General features: G+C 40.1%; 1 protein-coding gene across 2 annotated transcripts in view; it reads left to right on the top strand.

The window, feature by feature from the left end:
• The window catches only part of wnt7aa (wingless-type MMTV integration site family, member 7Aa), a 14,850-nt gene extending 6,629 nt beyond the window's left edge, over positions 1-8,221 (top strand). For both annotated transcript variants that reach the window (XM_079340695.1, XM_079340696.1), the window contains one exon: positions 6,012-8,221. In XM_079340695.1, coding sequence (XP_079196821.1) covers positions 6,012-6,491 — 480 coding nt within the window. In that variant the 3' untranslated portion in view covers positions 6,492-8,221. The remainder of the gene's footprint in view (positions 1-6,011) is intronic.
• Positions 8,222-20,367: the final 12,146 nt, after the last annotated feature.

Below are 20,367 nucleotides of genomic sequence, written 5' to 3' on the forward strand. Positions count from 1 at the left end.
CTTAGTTCAGTTTTTATTTTGGTGAGAAGCAAAGCTAATATTGCTGAGGACCTGTTGTTATAGCTCTGCAGTGAAAATGAAATGAGATGATAGTAAAAGAACAATTGGATAATACTGAAAAGAAATACTACTAGATTCATTGACAGGGTACGAGATACAGTTTGAAAGTGACTGTTACATTGTGAATGTGGTTTTGATGGGAATTGAGAATAACTCTAAGATATGTACATGTTTCTATAATGGCAGGTTTCTTATTTGCACATTGAAAAGGTTGAGACATTTATCTTATATTAATGGAAGCATAGACGCTCTACATAGTTTGATAGATACATCAAGACTAAACATGTTAAATGATTGAACAACATGACCCCCCTGGGACTGTTGGAAACAACTGAGTAAGCTGAAATTGGCTGAATGCGTTCAGTAAAATGTGATTTTTACAGTATCAAAGGCAAAGGAGAGAGTGTGGGAAATGAGCCACTGGTCAGATTCGACCGTGTGCTGCCCACCTTCAGGACCGCAGCCTGTGTACATCAGACCGTCTGTGCTCCAGATTGGAAATAGTTTTGATTAATGAATATTTAAAAGGCACAAAAGGAGCAGAAACCATATACAGACACGGAGGAGAATATTTCTTTGTGATTGCTGAATTACTTTACATCTTTATCTAGTGTTCAATATGGCTTCTTGATGTCTGACAGTTTTCAAACAACATAGATACAGTAAATGACTGAATGGATGTCATGCTTCTGGAAATATGCTCTAACCTATTCAGAAGGATGGATTTCATAATATAAGGTTTAAAAATGAAATTTGTGAAAGTAGTACTGACTTGATCTGGCTCCTTGACTAAGTGATGATGACAAAGATATAATACTTCAGCGTTCAGTAATTCAGATTAGCAGTCATTACTTTGCAGATGAATTTGTTTCAGAATCAGCTTTATTGGCCATGTGTGCTTACACACAATGACTTTGTCTTCAGTAACTGTGCTCTCAATGTACGAGTTAAACATTAAATATAAGCATAATATAAGCACAACTCTGATATATAGAAGGCTATGTAAGAGAACATTTCCCCTATTCCTTGGCTTTGACTGACTGAGAACTTTTGACTTTTGATGAAGAATTGTGGGGTAAACTTTTGATTATGGAGGAGCTCTGCTCACGTAGTGGCTAATGGTGGCAGCGCCTTCGCAGTTCAGTTTGCATGGAGGATCTAGTTAAGAAGTCAAGATTGTGTCCATGTCAACCAATAAGTCAATCATGATTGGCATGTACACTTAACAGAAAGCAGGTAAAAAGACTTTAATCATTTTTATGTTACAAAAGAAAAATGGTATCGGGGAGGTGGAATACGATTTCTCCTTTGTATTTCTCACGTTCCTGTTGTCCACATTTCTTTGCCGCTGAGGTGGAGGTTGTGCATGAATAAGGATTCCCGTGGTTGTGGGGACGACACAGTCCTATGGTGGTGGCTGGGCGTCAGGGACGTTTGGTGCTAGTAGTGCCTGATCCCTTCACTGTCGGTTGGGGGAGTCTATAAGAGCCAGGCTTCTGCTGCCGGGACAAGGCCTCCTTGTGTATAACATTAATATTTGAATTATGGCTGTCAAATGATTACATTTTGTAATTGCATTCTTAATCGCGTCTTTGGACGGAAATAGTAAGGCTTTTATTTTTAATAGTTGCACTTTTGTTTTAAGCTCCTTAACTTTTTTTTTAATTGAAACCTTTTATTTTTAAAATAATGTAAGGGCCTTCTGTTAGCTTACAACATTAACTTAACCACAGAAAAAGGAACTTGAACCTTGGTTTGTATGAAAAACTAAATGAAAACAGCTCAAAGGAACTGCAACAAAGGTAAATGTCTGATGTCATATGGTGGATTTTAAGTTTAGTTTGGACTATTCAGCTGAGCTGTCCAAGAGCTTTTTAAAATAAAATGAGACCTTCAAAGATGCAGCAATGTTGTCCTTTCCATCAGTGTGACAAAAGAGACGTGCTGCAGAGATTTATCCACGGTGTGATTCAAGTGAAAAAAAATTAAAATGCAATCACAGTAAAACAAACAAAAAAAATGCATTAATTTTAGGCCTCGGTCGGAATTTTTTTTTATTATTTTTTTTTTTTAACCAGATTTTGCACAAATATGACACTATGAAGAGTTTTTGTGTGTTTTCAATTGTTGCTCACTGTGGCTACATTAAAGATGGTAATTTAATATGCTAGTTAGGATAGGCTGTAAGGTTCCAAACTAATAAAGCATAGTTGAAGATAAACGAGGACAGAGAAAACTTTTTGGAACAAGAAGGATGTATGTGTATATTTGTCTGCGAACCTGAGACATAACTGTTTCGTCAAAAGGTTTAAAACCCTCCTCAGCTTCAGCTCTAAGACTGTTGTTAGGTTGACTGAAAGTTAGGCTGGAGAGGGATATCCATGATAGGGACTGTCGCCCTGCAGCAACAGATGGCTGACAGTACTCAGGCTTTGTCCATTGATATTTACAGTCTATTTATACTTTTTACATCCAGTAAAGCTGCTAAATGTGATACAGATGACACAAACACAAAGTTTACGTCGCAATCATTAATGGATAAAATCTGCACTGATGTGTACACTCTGCTTTTTGCGTGGTCATTCTCTCTATGTCTCTTCTTGACTTCATCCTCCATCATCCTCTTCCTCTTAGCCTCAGTTATTGTAACACAGAGAGTTGGGCTACCTGGCTTATTTTTAAAAATGAAGACGTTTAGTTCTGTAAATACATGCACAGTATTCACGAGATGACCTCAGCTTGCTGCCAAAGTGAAAGTAAACAGGCGCACTGAGTATGGGAGAGACGCCATTCTCTATGTAAAAAGTTACATATTGTTGCTTTAAGGCATTATTTCAGCACTTAACTCTCCACTTTACATTAAAAAAAACCCAGATGATTCTATCTGTGTAGAGACAAAAATCACCTGAAAATATCATCGACAAGTTTTTCTATTGTTTCTCTTTGTGGGAATTCCTCAATGTAAACTACTTTCTGTTCGTGGAATCTACATCAAAGCGTGTATGTGAGGACTCTCATCCATCTGCATTCAGCTGTAGGGGGAAAACCTTCATAATTGAGGTCTGGCATCAGTCAGAAAGTGATACAGTGTGTGAATCTTTTAATACACACTTACTAAAGTGATACCTCTGTAATTATTGTAGTACGGCTTTCATGTCAAATCGGAGATGATGTCAGTGTGTGTTTTGAGTGCCAACCTTTGGATTTCTTGAGAAGAATCAACAATAGTGTAAAAGGTGCCACGGGAGGCTTACAGGGGTTCTGTTAGACAAACAATAGCAGCGTCGTTGGCATTTCACTTCACTGAACTCCATGAATTAAATGTTTGTCAGGTCTGGGGGGCATGACCACACTAAGCTGGATGCATCCAAAGGCTTTTGACAATTACCCCACGAGACTCCAGAAAGTCTGAGGCCACATCAGAGTGGAATAATTAAAAAGCAGGGTGAGGCTTCTGTATGCCAGCGAGGGTTCCCACTCAGTGAGGAGGAGGAGGAGGAAGGAGGTTAAGCTGATGTCATTCAGCCGGAGGCACACAGAGAATACCCCGGCCGCTTTGCCAAACACACCGAAAGGTTCCACTCTAAACCTGAAAAGGCCTTTCACCGCTGCCAGTCTGCTCGCTGTTAACGCCTTAATGTGGTGACAGACCGAGCTGTCTCTTCAGTCACAAGAGCTTGTAAATTAACCCAGCTTGTCTGAATAGATCAGCGTAGACTGATTTTTTTTTTTTTTCCACAGCACATACACGGAAAGTTTTGTACTCAAACTGCTATTTTTTTCTCCTTGTATTGATGTAAATGGTAAATGAGATGGTCTGGGAGATCTGCGACACATGGTGGTGTTCCAGTCTGCAAACACCTGAGCTTTGTTTGTGGCCTATCTACAGATAAAAATCAAGATCCTTTTTTTGGGCTAGAAACCACATTTCTTATGTCTTGCACCAGGCAACACACAAGGGGAGCTGATGTGATGCTTTTTAACGATTCATTTATTTCTCATCCACTTTAATTAATGTGGTAAGCCTTAGAACATCGAAAACAAGTGATCTGTAAAGGTTATAGACCTTAGAATCTAAGGTCAGATCACTTGTTTGATGCTGTGTGAACTTCAACTCTTTTGACCATTTGCACTTTGTATGTTTCATGTATTGTTTGTGTTTAAGTATATGTATACCCTAAACTTGAAAAACTTTAAGAGGCATGGGTATCCTAGTTTTGAGTGTAAATGAATTGTTCACTTGATAAAAAAGCGGCTTCTTGAGTAGATCCACCCACCACTGACAAACGGATACATAAAGTACACAACGGAAAATAGAAGCATTGACTGTCAGAGTGCAACAGGACAAGTTTAATCGGATATGGACTAAAACGCACTGAGTACTTATAACCTATAAGAGCTGACTTTACTGAATTCTGTTATGAAATTGTGACAACCTGCCCTCTCCAAATTGTTTCTTCTTCTTTGTTTTACGTTTGGAAAATCCCAAGAAGTAAGCTCCCTGGTTCCGTTGTTCATATGTTGCAGTAAATTAACATTAAAGGCAATACGGACGAAGACACTCAGACTTTCTGCACCCAGGGAAGGGAGGACAAACGACGGACAGATAACTTAATGGGGATCAAAGAAGTTTGTAAAGTAGTAAAGGCTATGAGCATTGGAAATTATATTTTTCTTTTCAAATAATAATAATAATGATTATAAAACGGACATATGAAGTTACAGAGCTTCAGTGCTTTTGCATGAAGAGACTTTTTCCATGACTGAGAACGGCACATACACAGCTCGTAGCCATAGGGTGACGTATTGGAGCAGCTCTGAGATCTCAGGAATGCTTACATTCATTTGGAATGCTTGAAAACTTTTGTCTCAACCTGTTGAACTATTCATGCAATATGTTAGTATTTCTGTGAACTCGTGTTTCCTACCTGCTCATTATTGACAGACAGGATCAAACACACTGAATGAAGCTGTGTGTGGTGGTAGAATTTCTTCAGTATTATCTTTTGAAGTGGTTTGGGAAACATCTTAGATCTACACCATTTGTGTTAGACCTGTGTTTTTCAAAGTGGGGGTCCTGACCCCCCCAGGGTGCTAGGGGGTTGGGAAATAGAAGGAATTAGGGGTAGGGGGCAAGACTGGATTTGTGACAGTAACATTTGAAAATGTGTCTTTTTTATGTTGTTCATAACTGCATATCAAAATCTTTCAATTGTTTTATGTTAATCTTTAGATTAAAAAAAAACAAAAAACAACAACAACACAGGGGTACCTGGGGTCAAGTCGTTAGTTTGTGTTCCTCGTGTACAGAGGCTGTAGTCCTCAAAGCAGAGATATGGAGATAAGAATGTGTGAAAACAACTCAAATGTACTCGATCGGACCTAAGGACTGAAATCATTCAATCAATCAATCAATCAATCAATCTTTATTTGTATAGCGTCAATTCATAACAGGTGTTATCTCGAGACACTTTACAAAAGCAGGTAAAGGACCTTACTGTTTGTCTGTTAACATTAACAAAAGAGCAGGTAACAAGACCATGCTCATTGTTATGTTTACAAAAAGCAGGTAAAGGACCTTACTTATGGCTATATTACAAGAGCCCAGCTTAATCCGTCATAGCGTGGCAAGAAAAAACTTCCTTTTAACGGGCAGAAATCTTCAGCAGACCCGGGCTCATGACAGAACAGCCATCTGCTAAAATGAAATGTAACACATGCTGGGGGCTTCTGTAGAAACGTATAACTTCTCAAAAAACTAAGAAGTTGTTTGTTTAATTTTTGATATTTGCCCTCTTAATATATGAAGGGTCCCACGGGCGACTAATGCTGTATGGGGTCCATGGCATAACAATGTTTGGGCATGAGTTAGACAGTAATCAATATCAGTAGGCAGATACAAGTTGATCAATTGTAAGTTTGCTTCATCTGCATTTTTCTCTATGTTGTAGGTTCTGGAGAAGGGCATGCGTCTGGAGTGCAAGTGTCACGGTGTGTCAGGATCCTGCACCACCAAGACATGCTGGACTACTCTCCCCAAGTTCCGTCAGCTGGGATTCATGCTCAAGGACAAGTACAACCACGCCGTGCACGTGGAGCCTGTAAGAGCCAGTCGTAACAAGCGCCCCACCTTTCTGAAGATCAAGAAACCCCATTCCTACCGCAAGCCCATGGACAACGAGCTGGTCTACATTGAGAGGTCGCCCAACTACTGCGAGGCCGACCCTCTGACCGGCAGCATGGGAACACAGGGTCGTCTATGCAACAAAACGGCTTTGCAGCCCAACAGCTGTGACCTGATGTGTTGCGGTCGAGGATATAACACACATCAGTACTCACGCGTTTGGCAATGCAACTGCAAGTTCCTTTGGTGCTGCTACGTCAAATGCAACACCTGCAGTGAGAGGACAGAGGTGTACACCTGTAAATAGAAATATTTATTGGACGTGACTTTGGACGTACTTTTACACTGGACTGAGAGCTTGAGTTGTTCTTGAACTTCAGAATAAGAGTTCGCTGTGGACGATGCACACACGTGGAGTGATGGCCTTGCTCTATTGGCACAACAAAGAACTTTGTCAGGCTCTGCTTCCAACATGTGTTGATAATAGTGATGCCAATGGACATCTGCCTTGACACTGGACTTAAAACCTATGGGCTCGTCCTTTTTTTAAAATCAAACTTTTTAATTCCACTTCATGCCCCAGCCCTGACTTCTCTGCTGGTCTGCTGCTCTTTTGGCATGACTCTCCTTGAACAATTTTGTTTTTCTAAAACTAATAATTTATTCAATGAAAAAACTACTGATTCTTTTAAAACATCACTGATGACATAATCCAGAGTCGTTTGTATGTTGGGTGAGATGCTATTTGTGTCAAATATTGTATGCGCACTTAAAAGGAAAACTAGATTTTTTCTTACACACTGGAGTTCTAAACTGAAAGGGTCTTAAACTAATTCAGCTGACTGACACTGCAGCTTTTGTGAATTAAGCCAAGCGAAACAATTACACTCAAACTACTGATCCTGGGCTCAATATGATAGTATTGTTTCCTATCTGTTTCTGCCCACCTGCCCCTGTTGGTTTGCTGCTAGTTGTATTGTAAGGGAGTCTGTCACTAAGCAGCGATATTGACTCTTCAAGCTAGCTTGATGTTATCAGGAGCAAACATGAGCTTCTGGACATTTCCCTTAATTTTGGTCGATAGAATATATTTGATAAAAGATTATTTTTATATGATATCTTCTTTATTTATTTTCGTATCTATACTGTGTGTAAGATATTTTCCTTTAGCATTTTTAACAGTACAGTTACTGAGTTTTCCAAAAGGAAATGTCCCGCTGAAACACAATTATTAAAGCTGTGCCTAGTTTCTGAAAATTAGAACACAATAAATTACACTGATGTGCAGTATTGGGATTTCTAAAGCATTTCACTAAGTATTATCTCAATTTGCCTTGAGAAGCAGAGTCAGAGTCTTGAAGTAACCTCCGAGCTAGTCACTGTCTCACTAATGTTAGCTTAACTGATCCAGTGCTATCTGTGGTACAAATCTTTTTGCTGGTTAACGATCCGTAAATGATCATAAATGAGTGTATTCTACAGCATTTGCCCATAAAATTTGAACCACGGATAGTTGGAATAAAGGTAAACAATGATTTGTTAGTTAGCATACAAACTCTGAAGCTACTATGAATTCAAAGCAGTGCATTTTAGTTTCTACTGAAATCTCTGCTGACTCTCCATACAGAATTCAATGTTCATAATTTATAGGAATATCGGTAAAATATTTAAGACATTTCACAACTTTTGGTACTTGACAGTTTTATGGGCATGTTTCAGCTAATATGAAGAGTTAACATTTTATTCCCAGTCAAGATACGTCATTATAAAAAAAGTCGAAGGTGCCTTTACTGGACCATTTCTATTCAAGTGTCGCAACAGGTTGGTTATAGATAAAACTGCATTGTATCAAGCCTTAATAACAGGTTTTCTTTATTGGTTAAGGCTGTAAAAAACTCAATTGTGCCTGAACTGATGAAACTATATCACCATATTGCTGCAGTGCTCTTAAATCAGAGGTCATTGTCGACCTGTTTCATGTAAAACCACATTGCCTTCTCGTTTGTTTTTGGTTAATAAATGTCATCACAGAAGTAACAGAGGGGTATCATCAACATTTTCTGAGTTATCTCAAGGACAGATCCGAATGAGGCGGTTTGATTTAGGGTTGTGGTGCAGAGGGTGTCACATGTGAGGCACACAGTGAGCTGTGGGAGTGAGGAGCTGCCGGCTGATGGATTACTCTGACATCTGCTTCATTCACTCCTCAACAACGTTGCTACAACAACCACACTGTGCCCCCCAAAAATGCTCCTTGTCTCATGGAGAGGCCAGACTGCCCATTAACAAAATGGTAACCATGCAAAACCCAGATAAAATTTGGATGCTATTTATTTTGTGGAAATGGCAAATGGGACGAGGGTGGCGAGGGGGCTTTCAATTGCGAGGGGATGATGTCAAGAAGGATTTCAATCCGGGCAAAAGAAAAGGTCTTAACTCCGAGAATAATCGGAACAAAACATTCCTCGGCTAAACTTTGCCTCAATAGAGTGACGCTCTCAAAAGGCAGCTGGCCAAACAGCCTCGGTTGGAGTAACACCGGCGCTCTGTCACTGAGTCCTCGACAACATTATCCGAGTGTCTCAAAGTGCACTGGTTTGTTGCATGCTTCACTTTGTTTCCACATTGGAGAAGCTTCCAGCTAATTCTGTCAACATTTAGTCGACATAACATACAGCTAAGGACGGAGACCTGATGCCTAAAGTTGCTCTAATTAATTAAAAGTGTTTGTTTTTTAATGAGGATTCTTCTTCTGCACAAAAAACTTAACACAGAATTTAAATAAATTTTAACAAAGTGTTTGGTTGTCTAAAAAGGAAAGATTATTCTTGATCTATCTATCCATCCATCTCTCTGCTGTATCTGTCTGTCTATTTATCTGTCTTAACAGCAGATACGTCCGTAATATACAATAACATGGTATGAATAATCCAATCCATAGTGTATACCATTGTAACATTTCAATTGTAGAACTCGTGTCCTTTGACAGCTCTGGAGCAGCAAATTCTAGTCTTCCTCCAGTATCAGATAAATAAAAAACTTGAGCACATGTTTTTCTACTGACCAATCTCCTGTCTCTTGTCAAATTTGAAAAGATCTCTCTTTTGCTGTCTGTCAGTTTGATTATTGTGATCCTCCTCCACCCAGGTGTCCAGGTTCAGCTCTTTAGAAGTCTACTCCTCAACACCACCAGATTCAGAGACTACATTTTGAGGGGGGGGGGGGGTCCTGCTCTCGCCCTCACGACCCCTTACTGAATACATGAAGATGTCACAATGTTGTTTTGTTACCTGCCTAGGGACTGCAGATGTAAGGGCGCCTCAAGCTAACTTTGGTGCAATGCAAAGGGTTACATTTATGTTTCAATTGCACATGGTCCCTTACAAAATCCCTTACATGTGTAATCACAAACCGCAAACATGGCACAATCTTTTGAAACTTGTGAAATCAATGATTGTTCTTTTTCTTATTAAGTCTCCTGATTGAAATGTTTGCCTGTTTATAAGTTCCTCAAGAAGACCTTTCCAGAGGATCTCTGTCATGAGTTGAGTCTGAAACGACACGATTATCTCGGAAAAAAGAGATGCTGAGTATTTAAACTAATCTATCCATCCATCCATTTTATATCTAAGATTACAAATTAAAAAGACTGTTGTAAGAGCTTTTAAAAACAACTCAATATTTGTTGATAACTGCATCCAATCAATGTAAAGGAGAGGAAAGGAGAAACCAGGAAGGTAATTAAAGGAAGTAAGGTAGGCAAAGAAGGAAAGTGAAAGGTAACACAATAAGGATCTTTACTAACTTGCCTTTATTAAAACAGACCACACTTGGCTTAAACAGGTGGTAAGGTTGTAAGTCAGGGCACGGCACAGACTTGTCTTCTACAGGCCTCGCTTTGTCAAAAACCACATACCCGAGAAAGATCCTTGCAGCACTAATGAACTGCTTCATAGTGTTTTTCCTGTAAACATGTCTCATCCCTGCCAAGGTTGCAGGAGTTTAACGCCCTTGCTTGCTTATGAGGGGTCTGGAACGGCTGGTGCTCGGTCTGTGTGTGGTGCACCTGTGAACACCTGCATTGAGGCAGTAGTCCAGAATTTATGACTTAATGCATGTATGCCAGCCTTCCACGCGAGCAGGCTGCTAATACTGACTGCCTCATCCCATTGTTTGTTTTCCAAGCTGCCAACATGCCACCCAGACTCTTCTGTTTATAATCCAGTCAATGTGGTGTTTGTGCGGAGCTTACATCTTAATATAGAACTTTACAGAACAGCTCTGTCAGCATGAAAGCTGACAAGTTAGTGCTCCACTGCAAACAACACTGGAAGCTGTCATGCTTGGTTTGTGCAGGAGCGATTCTCTGACAGAGCGTTGATTATTCAAGACAGGGGCTGCTTAATAACTATCATTACTGCAGTACCTTGACAGCGACGGCCAATCAGGGTCCAAACAGAAACCTCTTCTGCCAACAATGACGTTGAAGCTGAGGAATGAGCAAGACACAAGGTACACATAATTTGGAATACCAAAGGTTGTTTGAAGGTTTTAATTGAAGGATGCATAAATCAAACTTTTCATATCGCCTGAACTGCATCAACATAAATCATAATTTGGCTCCGAAGTGATCGAAGAATGAATGATGTGTTATTTGTTGTTTGAAATAGGCCAACGTTACGGCACGCCAGGTAATGATAAATCGATAGCTTCAGGCTTAACTTCTGCAGCTGTAAAATATTTTAAGCCCTGAAATGTAACAGCAAATGCAATAAACTTGTTTGTTAAGGTGCACATTGCAAAACACATTTCTGCAGGTGTCTCTTTTGGCTTGTATCTCTGCAGATAGTTGCACTATCATTTGAATAGCTCTTAAAATACCCATATCCAAGATTAAGCCTCAGTCAATATGCAATAAAAGGGTGTCTTGTGGCTAACAGCATGGAGTCTTTAAACTGATCAGAGTAGGTTTCACAGTTAGTCTTAGGCCCCATGTCCATTCAGCATTATTTTTGGGCTGAAAGTCTCTGAACGTTCACTCAGGAACACTTGCTTGAAACTGTTGTTGGCTGAGAGGCAATGGCTGCAAGTCCATTCTGTCTCTATGACAACAGTCTGTTGACAATGGTCACTGTGTGACCGATGCTGCTGTGATGCTTTGTACTGTATTTTATATTTGAGATTTTTACCTAAGAGGTCAAAGTCAAAGGTTAATGGGATTCATCTGCACTAACCTTTTTCGTGCGTGAACATCAGACATTTTTATGAGACGTTTAAAGAATCTGCAGGGAGTGTTGCCAGATTTGTTTGATGCCAAAATAGAGTTGTGAATCTGGTGGATCATGACAGAAATAGGATAATTATGCTCTATTGAATTGGCAAACAGCAGGCAACAATAAAACCCACAATCAAGCACAGTAAAACTCGTACACTTCACGAATGTTGTTACGTATTGATGGGGATTCCTGCTCTTCTTTAAGTGAGTCAAATCATTCTGACTCGGCTCAGCCATGACGCCTAGAGCGGTCTAGATGGTCTCTTCAAATTCCATAAACACCTACATCAGTTAGCCGTGTGGTGCTTAGAGAATGTTATGAGAAAGCCTCCAAGCCAACGAGTACCTAATCCACATCGATTTCAGTGAAAGTTGCTTGTGCAAGTGTCACGACGATTCAGTCTGTGTATTTTGGGGGATCCCACCAACAGGCAACACGGCACACCGGTGTACTGTACACCACTGAACACACCAATATCATTTTGTCGCCCTCCCGACAACGTGACCCACCAGCAATCTGGTCCCACCTGGAGCCTGTCCTGGAGATGGTGAAAACCAAGTAGAGGCTTTACTTCTTCAGTGATGGCCCAGCAACACAACAGAAACAGAAGGCTAACTTCTACCTCCTCAGGCATAGTTTCAAAAAGCTTTCACATGGAATTTATTTGAGGCCAGCCAATCTATTTGAAAAAAAAACTGAGGGGACTGGACTCAACAGTGGATCTCTATTTTTTTGTGATGGGAAGAGGAAGTTGAGGCAAAGACAGAGGTAAAGATACCCCTGCAAAAACATATGCAAGTATTCAATTAGCGCTCTCTCTCTTGCACTTATGCATGTGCACAACGCCTGCTATGCTGTCAGTTCTCAGCCTCTTGTGAATATTATATCTCATACTACTGCATGTCATTATCTCGCTTCAGGTCCCTGCTCTGATTCCTACTCAGGGTAAATGAGGATGCACCAGGTAATTAGCTTCTTACCTGGGCAAATGAAGTATAAGGGACATCAGTTGTTTCTGTGAGTGGCAGGATGGTCGACTGGATGGTACCTGCTTTGGGCTGAAGGTAACTACTCTGGAGGGAGTTTCAGTGACACCCTTCACGAAGGACAAAGAGCTTTCAAGTAAGGTGAATGCATTGAAATACTTCTGGACAAAACCATGCAAGGATGTCATCTGGTATTCAGATGAGCAACTTGTGTGTCTTCTATCAGAGTGCACTGTCCAACTGGAGAAGTCCACGTGGAAATATCAAGAAAAACACTTGGAGAGCTAAGTGAACTAGAAATGCACTCAACCTTGACCCATCATAAACACAGCTACATTCATGTTAGAATCAGAGTTCATTTTGGTCTTATAAGTCACGTTATTCACTATATCCTTTTTTTTGTTGGTTTAGTTTTAATCAAAAAGTAATTAAGTCTAATTACTTTCATATCCATTCAGTAAAAATGTTGTCTATTTTTGTTTTTCTAAAAGGTTTTCTGATCTAAGTTTGACACAGTGAGAGAGGTGGTCAGAAAGAGAGGAGTCTAACTACGTACCACTACTACTTACTCTAAAATGGCAAGTTCATACAAATCTATTCATACAAGTCTAATCAGTAAAAGGTAGTCTCTACATATGTTTGTCATTTTTTAGCTGGCACATTAACAAGTCATTTTAGTCTACTTTTTGTTGTTTAGTCGTAGTCATGTGAAAAATGTAATATTCGATAAATTATATTTTAACTGTACTATGTAATTGCAATAAGCTGACAAAAAGCAACACTGGTTAGAATTAATGAAATCATTTTGAGGTTTTGTCCACCGGTTAGGTTGGTATTTTGTTATCATAGTTCAATGAAGTTAGCAGGTGTGCCAATATATACAAATATGGACATGGTTCATTATACATGATAGAAGTGTTTAGCAATTCTCATCCTGTCACTTTTCCTCAGTATAAAAGGGAAAGAATAAATCCTTATCCCAGAATGTGCACTTTTTCTTTTCAATACCTGAACCAAACTGTTCGAGTAGAATGAGTTACACCTTCCATTAAAAAAGTCATTAATAGCAGTCATGCACTGAAAACACTGTCTTTGTCCTTAATAAGGTTTACACAAAATGTACATCAGATGTTAATATTTCTAAAGATAATAAAATGTAGTTTCCTGAGATTGACCTATATACTTTTGTGCAAGATAAACATGTCATTTATAGAACATTAAAATATAGATAAATCAGCTACTTATTTCTCTCAAGTTATGAAGTGCAAATGGCCCCCATAAAAAAAATTAAAAAAGGCCCAACAGACTGATGCTGTCCACACAGCTGCAACATGCGACTACTTTGTTAAAGAAATGGTCATTACAGAGGTGTGGCGAGAAAATGTAAGCATGTCCTGGACATCGTTTTTGAGTTCAATCAATCACAGTCCGATGGTGGAGGCTGGCGTCGGACGGTGGTTAAAGGGTGATTCGATGGCATTCTCATGACAGCTGAAAAAGTGTGTTCTGCATTTTCATGTGGAAATGTAAAGATGTTTTTGAAAACATCGTGTGTGGACCATATCATATTTTGAATATAATATTTTGGTGGAGGAAAACTCTGTTTTTAAATTTAAAAGTATGGCCTGAGACTGCACAGTTATTTGGTAAAAGTTCTACTGTTTATGATGGTACATTTTCAATCAATCTGCTGAACACAAGTGGCCCAAACCTGTAGGGTGTTTGGGATCACAAAAGCCTTTTTACCGAGCTGCTGGGAGGGCATGCGGTGATCCGTTTTCGCCTCCAGAAAACATGAACAGTCTCTCATTGCTGGGTGATCAGGATCAGGACCTCCAGACCTATGATGAGGATATCGGGAAGTTAAAAGGCAGGAGGGCATGCCCTCTGGTGAGTTAAGCAGTCTTCTAGCTTCAAACTCAACTTCTCTTATTTGCATGCTGGTTTTAACCCCCTACGTCGGCTTGAGAAGGGGTTTGGAATAATCCTCATCAAATCACACCAAATTCTAACTCCCAGAACTGCATGCTCAGTGTCTTTTTGCTCTCCTCAATGGCTTCAACCGTCACCTTTGATGGGAGTTAGCACTTTAACTGAAGCCTGAGAAGCTCAGCTCAGAGCGCAGGTCTGCAGAGCACGCTCAACATTCTGATGGCTGTGTCGATGCCTTTACTTCCTTCAATGAACTCTGTGTGCGCTTTGTTCTGCAGCAGTACAGAGAAGAGAAACCACAATAAATATGCTTGTTATCAACGACAGACAGAAGTGCTCTCAGGCCAAACAGTTGACCCTTCCTGGGTCATCACAGAGCCAAAAGTCCTACTGAGTTAAAAGTTATTGTGGCACCACAACAGACAAAATGAAGACTACAGACCGAGGTACACTGTATAAGATTTGTGGGGTTAAAGTGAAATTGTCTCACATGCACGTCTCAAATACACACACTCGGCATCATCCATAAAACAACTATACAAGCAGCTACATCATAACTAATATTCTCCTGTAAACTGGAGGTCCCCAGATATTTCCTGCTGGTTTTTCTCTCATGAAACAGGCATGCCAGCTGTTGCCAAGGTGATTTTTAGAATCAGGAAAAAAAAGTTCCCAGGTTGGCTCCTTACTCTGCTCTCACTATGCAAGTTTTCAGCAGTTGTACAATGATTGCCGCCATTTTAAGTAACTTTAAAATTGACAAGTGGGGGGAAGTTTATCTCATCGAACAAAACCTCAACATTTCTTAAGCTTGTGTTAACCACAGACCTTCAGGCGTCTAACCACAAACCTATTTAAAATCCCCATGGACTGTCAGAGTTTAGAACCCATGGCGCTAAAATGCTAACTCACTTCCGGGTTTTAGGGTGCAAATGCATCAAATGCCGTGTAAATATGTTGGGAGTGCTGCCTAAATCAAAACAAAAATGCACATAGTGATTGATTCTTGTTCCTCACACACACACACACACACACACACACACACACACACACACACACACACACACACACACACACACACACACACACACACACACACACACACACACACACACACACACACACACACACACACACACACACACACACACACACACACACACACACACACACTGTGTCTGTAATGTAGTTTGCAGCTGTGAAAGCTATTTCTGTCCAACAAATACAATCTAGAAAAAAACAGCAGGTCACATTTGCACAAATAAACCAGGCTGTATGATCACTTCCTGTTTCAGTTTAGCACACTTTTTGGTTACAGACCTGCAATTGACTGCATAGAGCAAGTTGGATCCCTGTACCACAAGTAGCTTCAATAAAGACGAAACATTTGTTCAAAACATGCATCTTTGTGAGCACTAGGACTGTTAAAGTCCCATAATAACGTTGGCTTATTTGCTTTTGGCAGGGTTACTCGTCTGTTTTTACATTGATTATGGCATCCATGAAAAATAGAACGCAGAGAGTAGGCCCAATCACAGCTTCAAATAATTGTGCAATTGGCAATTTGATATCATATTAAGAGTTGAAAGAAAACCTGCATCTGGTATCCACTTTCCATTTGTTGAAGTTGACCTCTCAACTTACATGAATGAAGATGTCATATTTTGGACTCATCCTCTCATGATATTCGTGACAGAAACACATTTTCTTCATATTGTACTGAACTCTATATTTAAAGGATTAAAGGAAACTGCAGTCGTGCCAACTACCTGATCTTCCCATCTCAGTCCGAACAGAGCTCAGTGTGCAGAGCAGGTGGAGATCTCCTGCACTGAGGCGTCATGTAGCTGTGCTGTGGTTACGCACTGAGACATGAAGCCATGCTGGAGGTCCCTGGCCCCCTTTGTTTCCTGCAGTGATTGACAGGCAGCTTAATCCCAGAGAAGCCAAAGGAAATAACACCAAGATGCACTTAATTACACTTTTTTTCTCCTGCAGGCCTTTCTACCACATGTGTGGCGTGTAACTGAAATTACACTCCACGTATGAAAAGGATTACAAACGATTCTTGCGCTTGTGTTAGCTTGCAGTTCGTACCAATTTTTTGAGTATATTTTGAGCGTATCATGCTGTTATTAGAGCTTACAGAGTGGTGGAGCTAAATTATGTGTTGTCCCTACAAAGTTTTACATCAGACACTACACCCTCTGCACCTATGGCTGTAAAAATGTGTGAAGAATGCAATAATGACAAATGGCGTGCACCGCATGAACTGTAGTACTGACAGCACATGGGAGGTATGTCCCTGTGGCCATGCAGACATTAAAACCAAATAAGCAAGCATCAGCTACACAAACGACTTCCTGCTTCACGCCCTGCAAGCTATAATTTCTCCCTAAATAAAAGGATGTTAAAATTTCTCAAGGCTTAAAAAGCCATTAAATGATGAGAAGGCTGTGATATCTAAAGCCTGGAGCAGAGTGTGAGGGCTGAGGTTGAACCAACCACTAATACCTCAACTTGTACTCTGTTTTAGTTTACTGCAAAAAAAAAGAAAAAAAATCTGTGATGCATGATAGCAGCCATCATTCTTTAGCGGGTATGCTTTAAGTGATGCATTTTCCCGTGTTGAATCTGTTTATTCTGGATGGTTTCATCACCTTGAACCATTCACAGATGATTTAGGCTGAGAAATGTGGAAGATGATCCCGCAGCAGAGAGAGAGCAGCTGGGGGAACCTGAAAACAGTTGTGACAGCCATGCTAAAATAAGTCTGAGTAATGAACAGCCTGATGACAGAGTAGTGCCGTATCAATACATCCGAAATAGTTCTCACCCACCTTCAAATGCTCTGAGCAATGAATCACAAATATTCATGGGTACTTTAACTGTATCACAGCAGGTATGATAGCAACAAGTAGTTTTGGCCATTTTCTGTCATTACAGATTCCTGTGCTGATGAGGGTATAAAGTTTGAACCTTAAAATGACATGATACTACACAAATGTCCTTTGTATCATACTTTGCATGTTTTACCCAGTAGTAGAAGAGTGCTATGTGATGTTTCATATTTCTGTTCCTTTACTTATTCTTATCAGCAGCCATTCTCACATTCAGCCGGCGCTCAATGCGAGAGCCAGCCGACATCACAGTGTGACTGCAGGGTTACTTGTAAGCTCAGGTGATGGCAGGATGACTCAGCAACATGATTTTGATTTACAGGACTGGTTCATCTATTGGTAAACATACTTGAATAAAGATGGCAAAAAAAATATCTTTCAATATATTTCAATAATTTAATGTGCAAAATAAAAAGTAGTTTTTTGGACAGCAATAGAATAACTACATGCAGTGGATGGAGAATGATTACCCACATCTGTGTTTCCTCTCAACACTAAAAAGCATTCATGCATTTAAAGCTCCAGTAAGGAACTTTTGATTTGCGTTGATTTTGACGCTCCCTGTGGACAAAGTAGAAGCTTGTGTTTCATTGCTGATCTTGTTCTGTATATGTACGTTGTCTGACAAAAATATTTCAGCAGTCAAATTGATCACTCTCTGTGCCACTTTGCCATGGAAACCGTATACAATGTTTGTTTCTGATTTGATTGTTCCAGTGATGTGGATCTTTATTAAAGTTAAAATGAACTGTCTGGCTGCACAGTGGCAGTGCGTGCGCTCCCATGTGTAGAAGTCACAGTCTTCACGCGGGCAGGCCGGGTTCATGTCCGGCTCGTGTCTCCCTTCCCGCATGTCCTTCCCCACTCTCTCTCCCTGATTTCTGCCTCTGCCCTTCCTCTCCAATAAAGGCAAAAAATGCCAAAATAAATCTTAAAAACATAATAATTAACTGTCTGAATGTGAGAATTTATTTGAGTTGATGTGGATATATTCAAGCACTGTTTCCAAATAGACTGAATAAAAATGTCATTATTGGCTGAAGAAACAAGCTCTCATGGGACTGTGAAATGGAAAATTTATATGAAATTAATTAAACATTTAAATGAAAGCAACTGTATGAAACTCACTAAAATGTTCACCATATCAACTTCAGTAAGACAAATCTGAAAGCCTGAAGGCCTCAATGGACTTTTCACCTCTGTAATGTCTCGCCCTGAGAATCAGGAGCAGACAGGAAACCTGAGCTGTGTTTTCCTCTCAGAGTCCTGGGCGTGCTTACACTACCTGTGCAAAGACCTGACCACATCTTATCTTCACGTCAAATCAGCTGTCTGTGTCCACGTATGCATAGCTTCAGTTAGGAAACTATTCCGCTCACATTCATCAAGCACGTATCTTTATGAGCTTCATGAGGAATTACTGAGATAAGACACGCTCGTATTGTAAACGTGCATGACTCTGAAGTTTGCACTGGAGCTGCATGCTTCAACAGTCGCAGTGATAGAGCTCTTAATCACACTGGAAGCAAGTTTTCTTTTCTTCACTTTTCATCAGGAGAATGCAGACATGAATGTGTTTTTATGTTATTTGGGACCTGTTGAATTGTCAGTTTTAAGGTTCACAATAAGGTCACTATTGTTGCACTGCTGTACAAACTGAAAACTAGGAGATAAGTATAATAATGATGACAGGCTTAGTCATTCGACTGGCAACATTAGCCCAGGAGTGAGTTTGTGAGATCTCCGCCGGCTTGCTTTAAAGCAAGTTTAAACACGAGACAAGCTTTAGGTTCTGAATGAATAAAGAGCTCATCTCTCTCCTGTGCCAAATGTCATGCTTTTGAAGCAGATGCAGCTCTGACTACCAGTTGTCTGTGAGTATTATGCAGAACCTTTGTGGGTCTTCATGACATATTAAAAGCCAGATTGCATGTCAGCTGTCAGGGTAACGATACTGCAGAGAAAACAATAGAGACAACAACACAACTGTACCTGTAGGTTTGGCGACCTTTCATCTCGCTTTAGCCTCTGATGTTCAGACAAAGTCTGGCAGAGGTAAAAAGGGGAAGAGAGATCAAAACCTTGGGTCGAACTTAAATGTAATTATAGTGGGGGGTTTTCAGGTTGAATGAGATTCCCTTGTACCCTGGCCCTCTGTCCTTGAAACCTCTCGTAGTACAATAGTACTTGAGGGATGGGTCTGCTGCTTGTTATTGTTTAAAGAGCAATTACATAAATCTTTTAAGTGGAACAGGAAGCTGAGTCACTCTCACTTAACTCACAGAATGGGTTTTAGGTTGAAGTATAAGCCTGAGAAGAATTTTTGGACACTTCTTGTAACATCCAACGGCGCGAGTCCACTGCACATCATGTCTTCATCTGCCTGCTGAGCTCAACCCAGTATGTATAGTCCTCTATATATATCCTGTTCTACTATTTCTGGAATTGTATTCATGTTACTATTTTATTTGTTTTTGACTTTTTTTCTTATACTGCTGCTGCTACAACGCCCGAATTCCCCCATTGGGGATCAATAAAGTTATATCTTATCTTATCTTAAAAAAGCAGAGTTTTATGTGTAAGAAGGTGGAGGAGTAAGAGTACAGATGTGGAATAAGCACCTTGTTACCTGTGATTTCCGCAGGGTCTGTGCAGTTTTGCTCCGTCCTCTAGTACATGCCCGACCAACTGGGTCTGTTTCTGGAGCGGGAGCGCAGAGAGGCAAAGACCTGATCAACTCTGATTAGCTTGAGTTATGCTTGGAGTGGGCTCCATTAAAAATAGACTCATGTATTTGGAGTGGAACGGAGTGGCATTGTTGGCACACGCTGAAGATGGAACCTGGCACGTGCTGTGGAAGAACAATCACTGATTTGACGCACAGTCAATAAGGATTTTTTTCCGAGCAAAGTTAACATTTTTTAGAAGATATGTATACAATATTTGCCTTTTAACAGAAAATTAAGCCTGGCCCCTACTAAAATCTTGGCAAACATTGAAAATGTCAAGTTCCAACAGCTCATTAGCCTGGCTTGACATGATACTATGCTTTGCTAAACAAAAATAGAACATCTTTTCCATTTTTTATA

The sequence above is a fragment of the Symphodus melops genome (assembly GCF_947650265.1).
Source record: "Symphodus melops genome assembly, chromosome: 4".
Classification (NCBI taxonomy): Eukaryota; Metazoa; Chordata; class Actinopteri; order Labriformes; family Labridae; genus Symphodus; species Symphodus melops.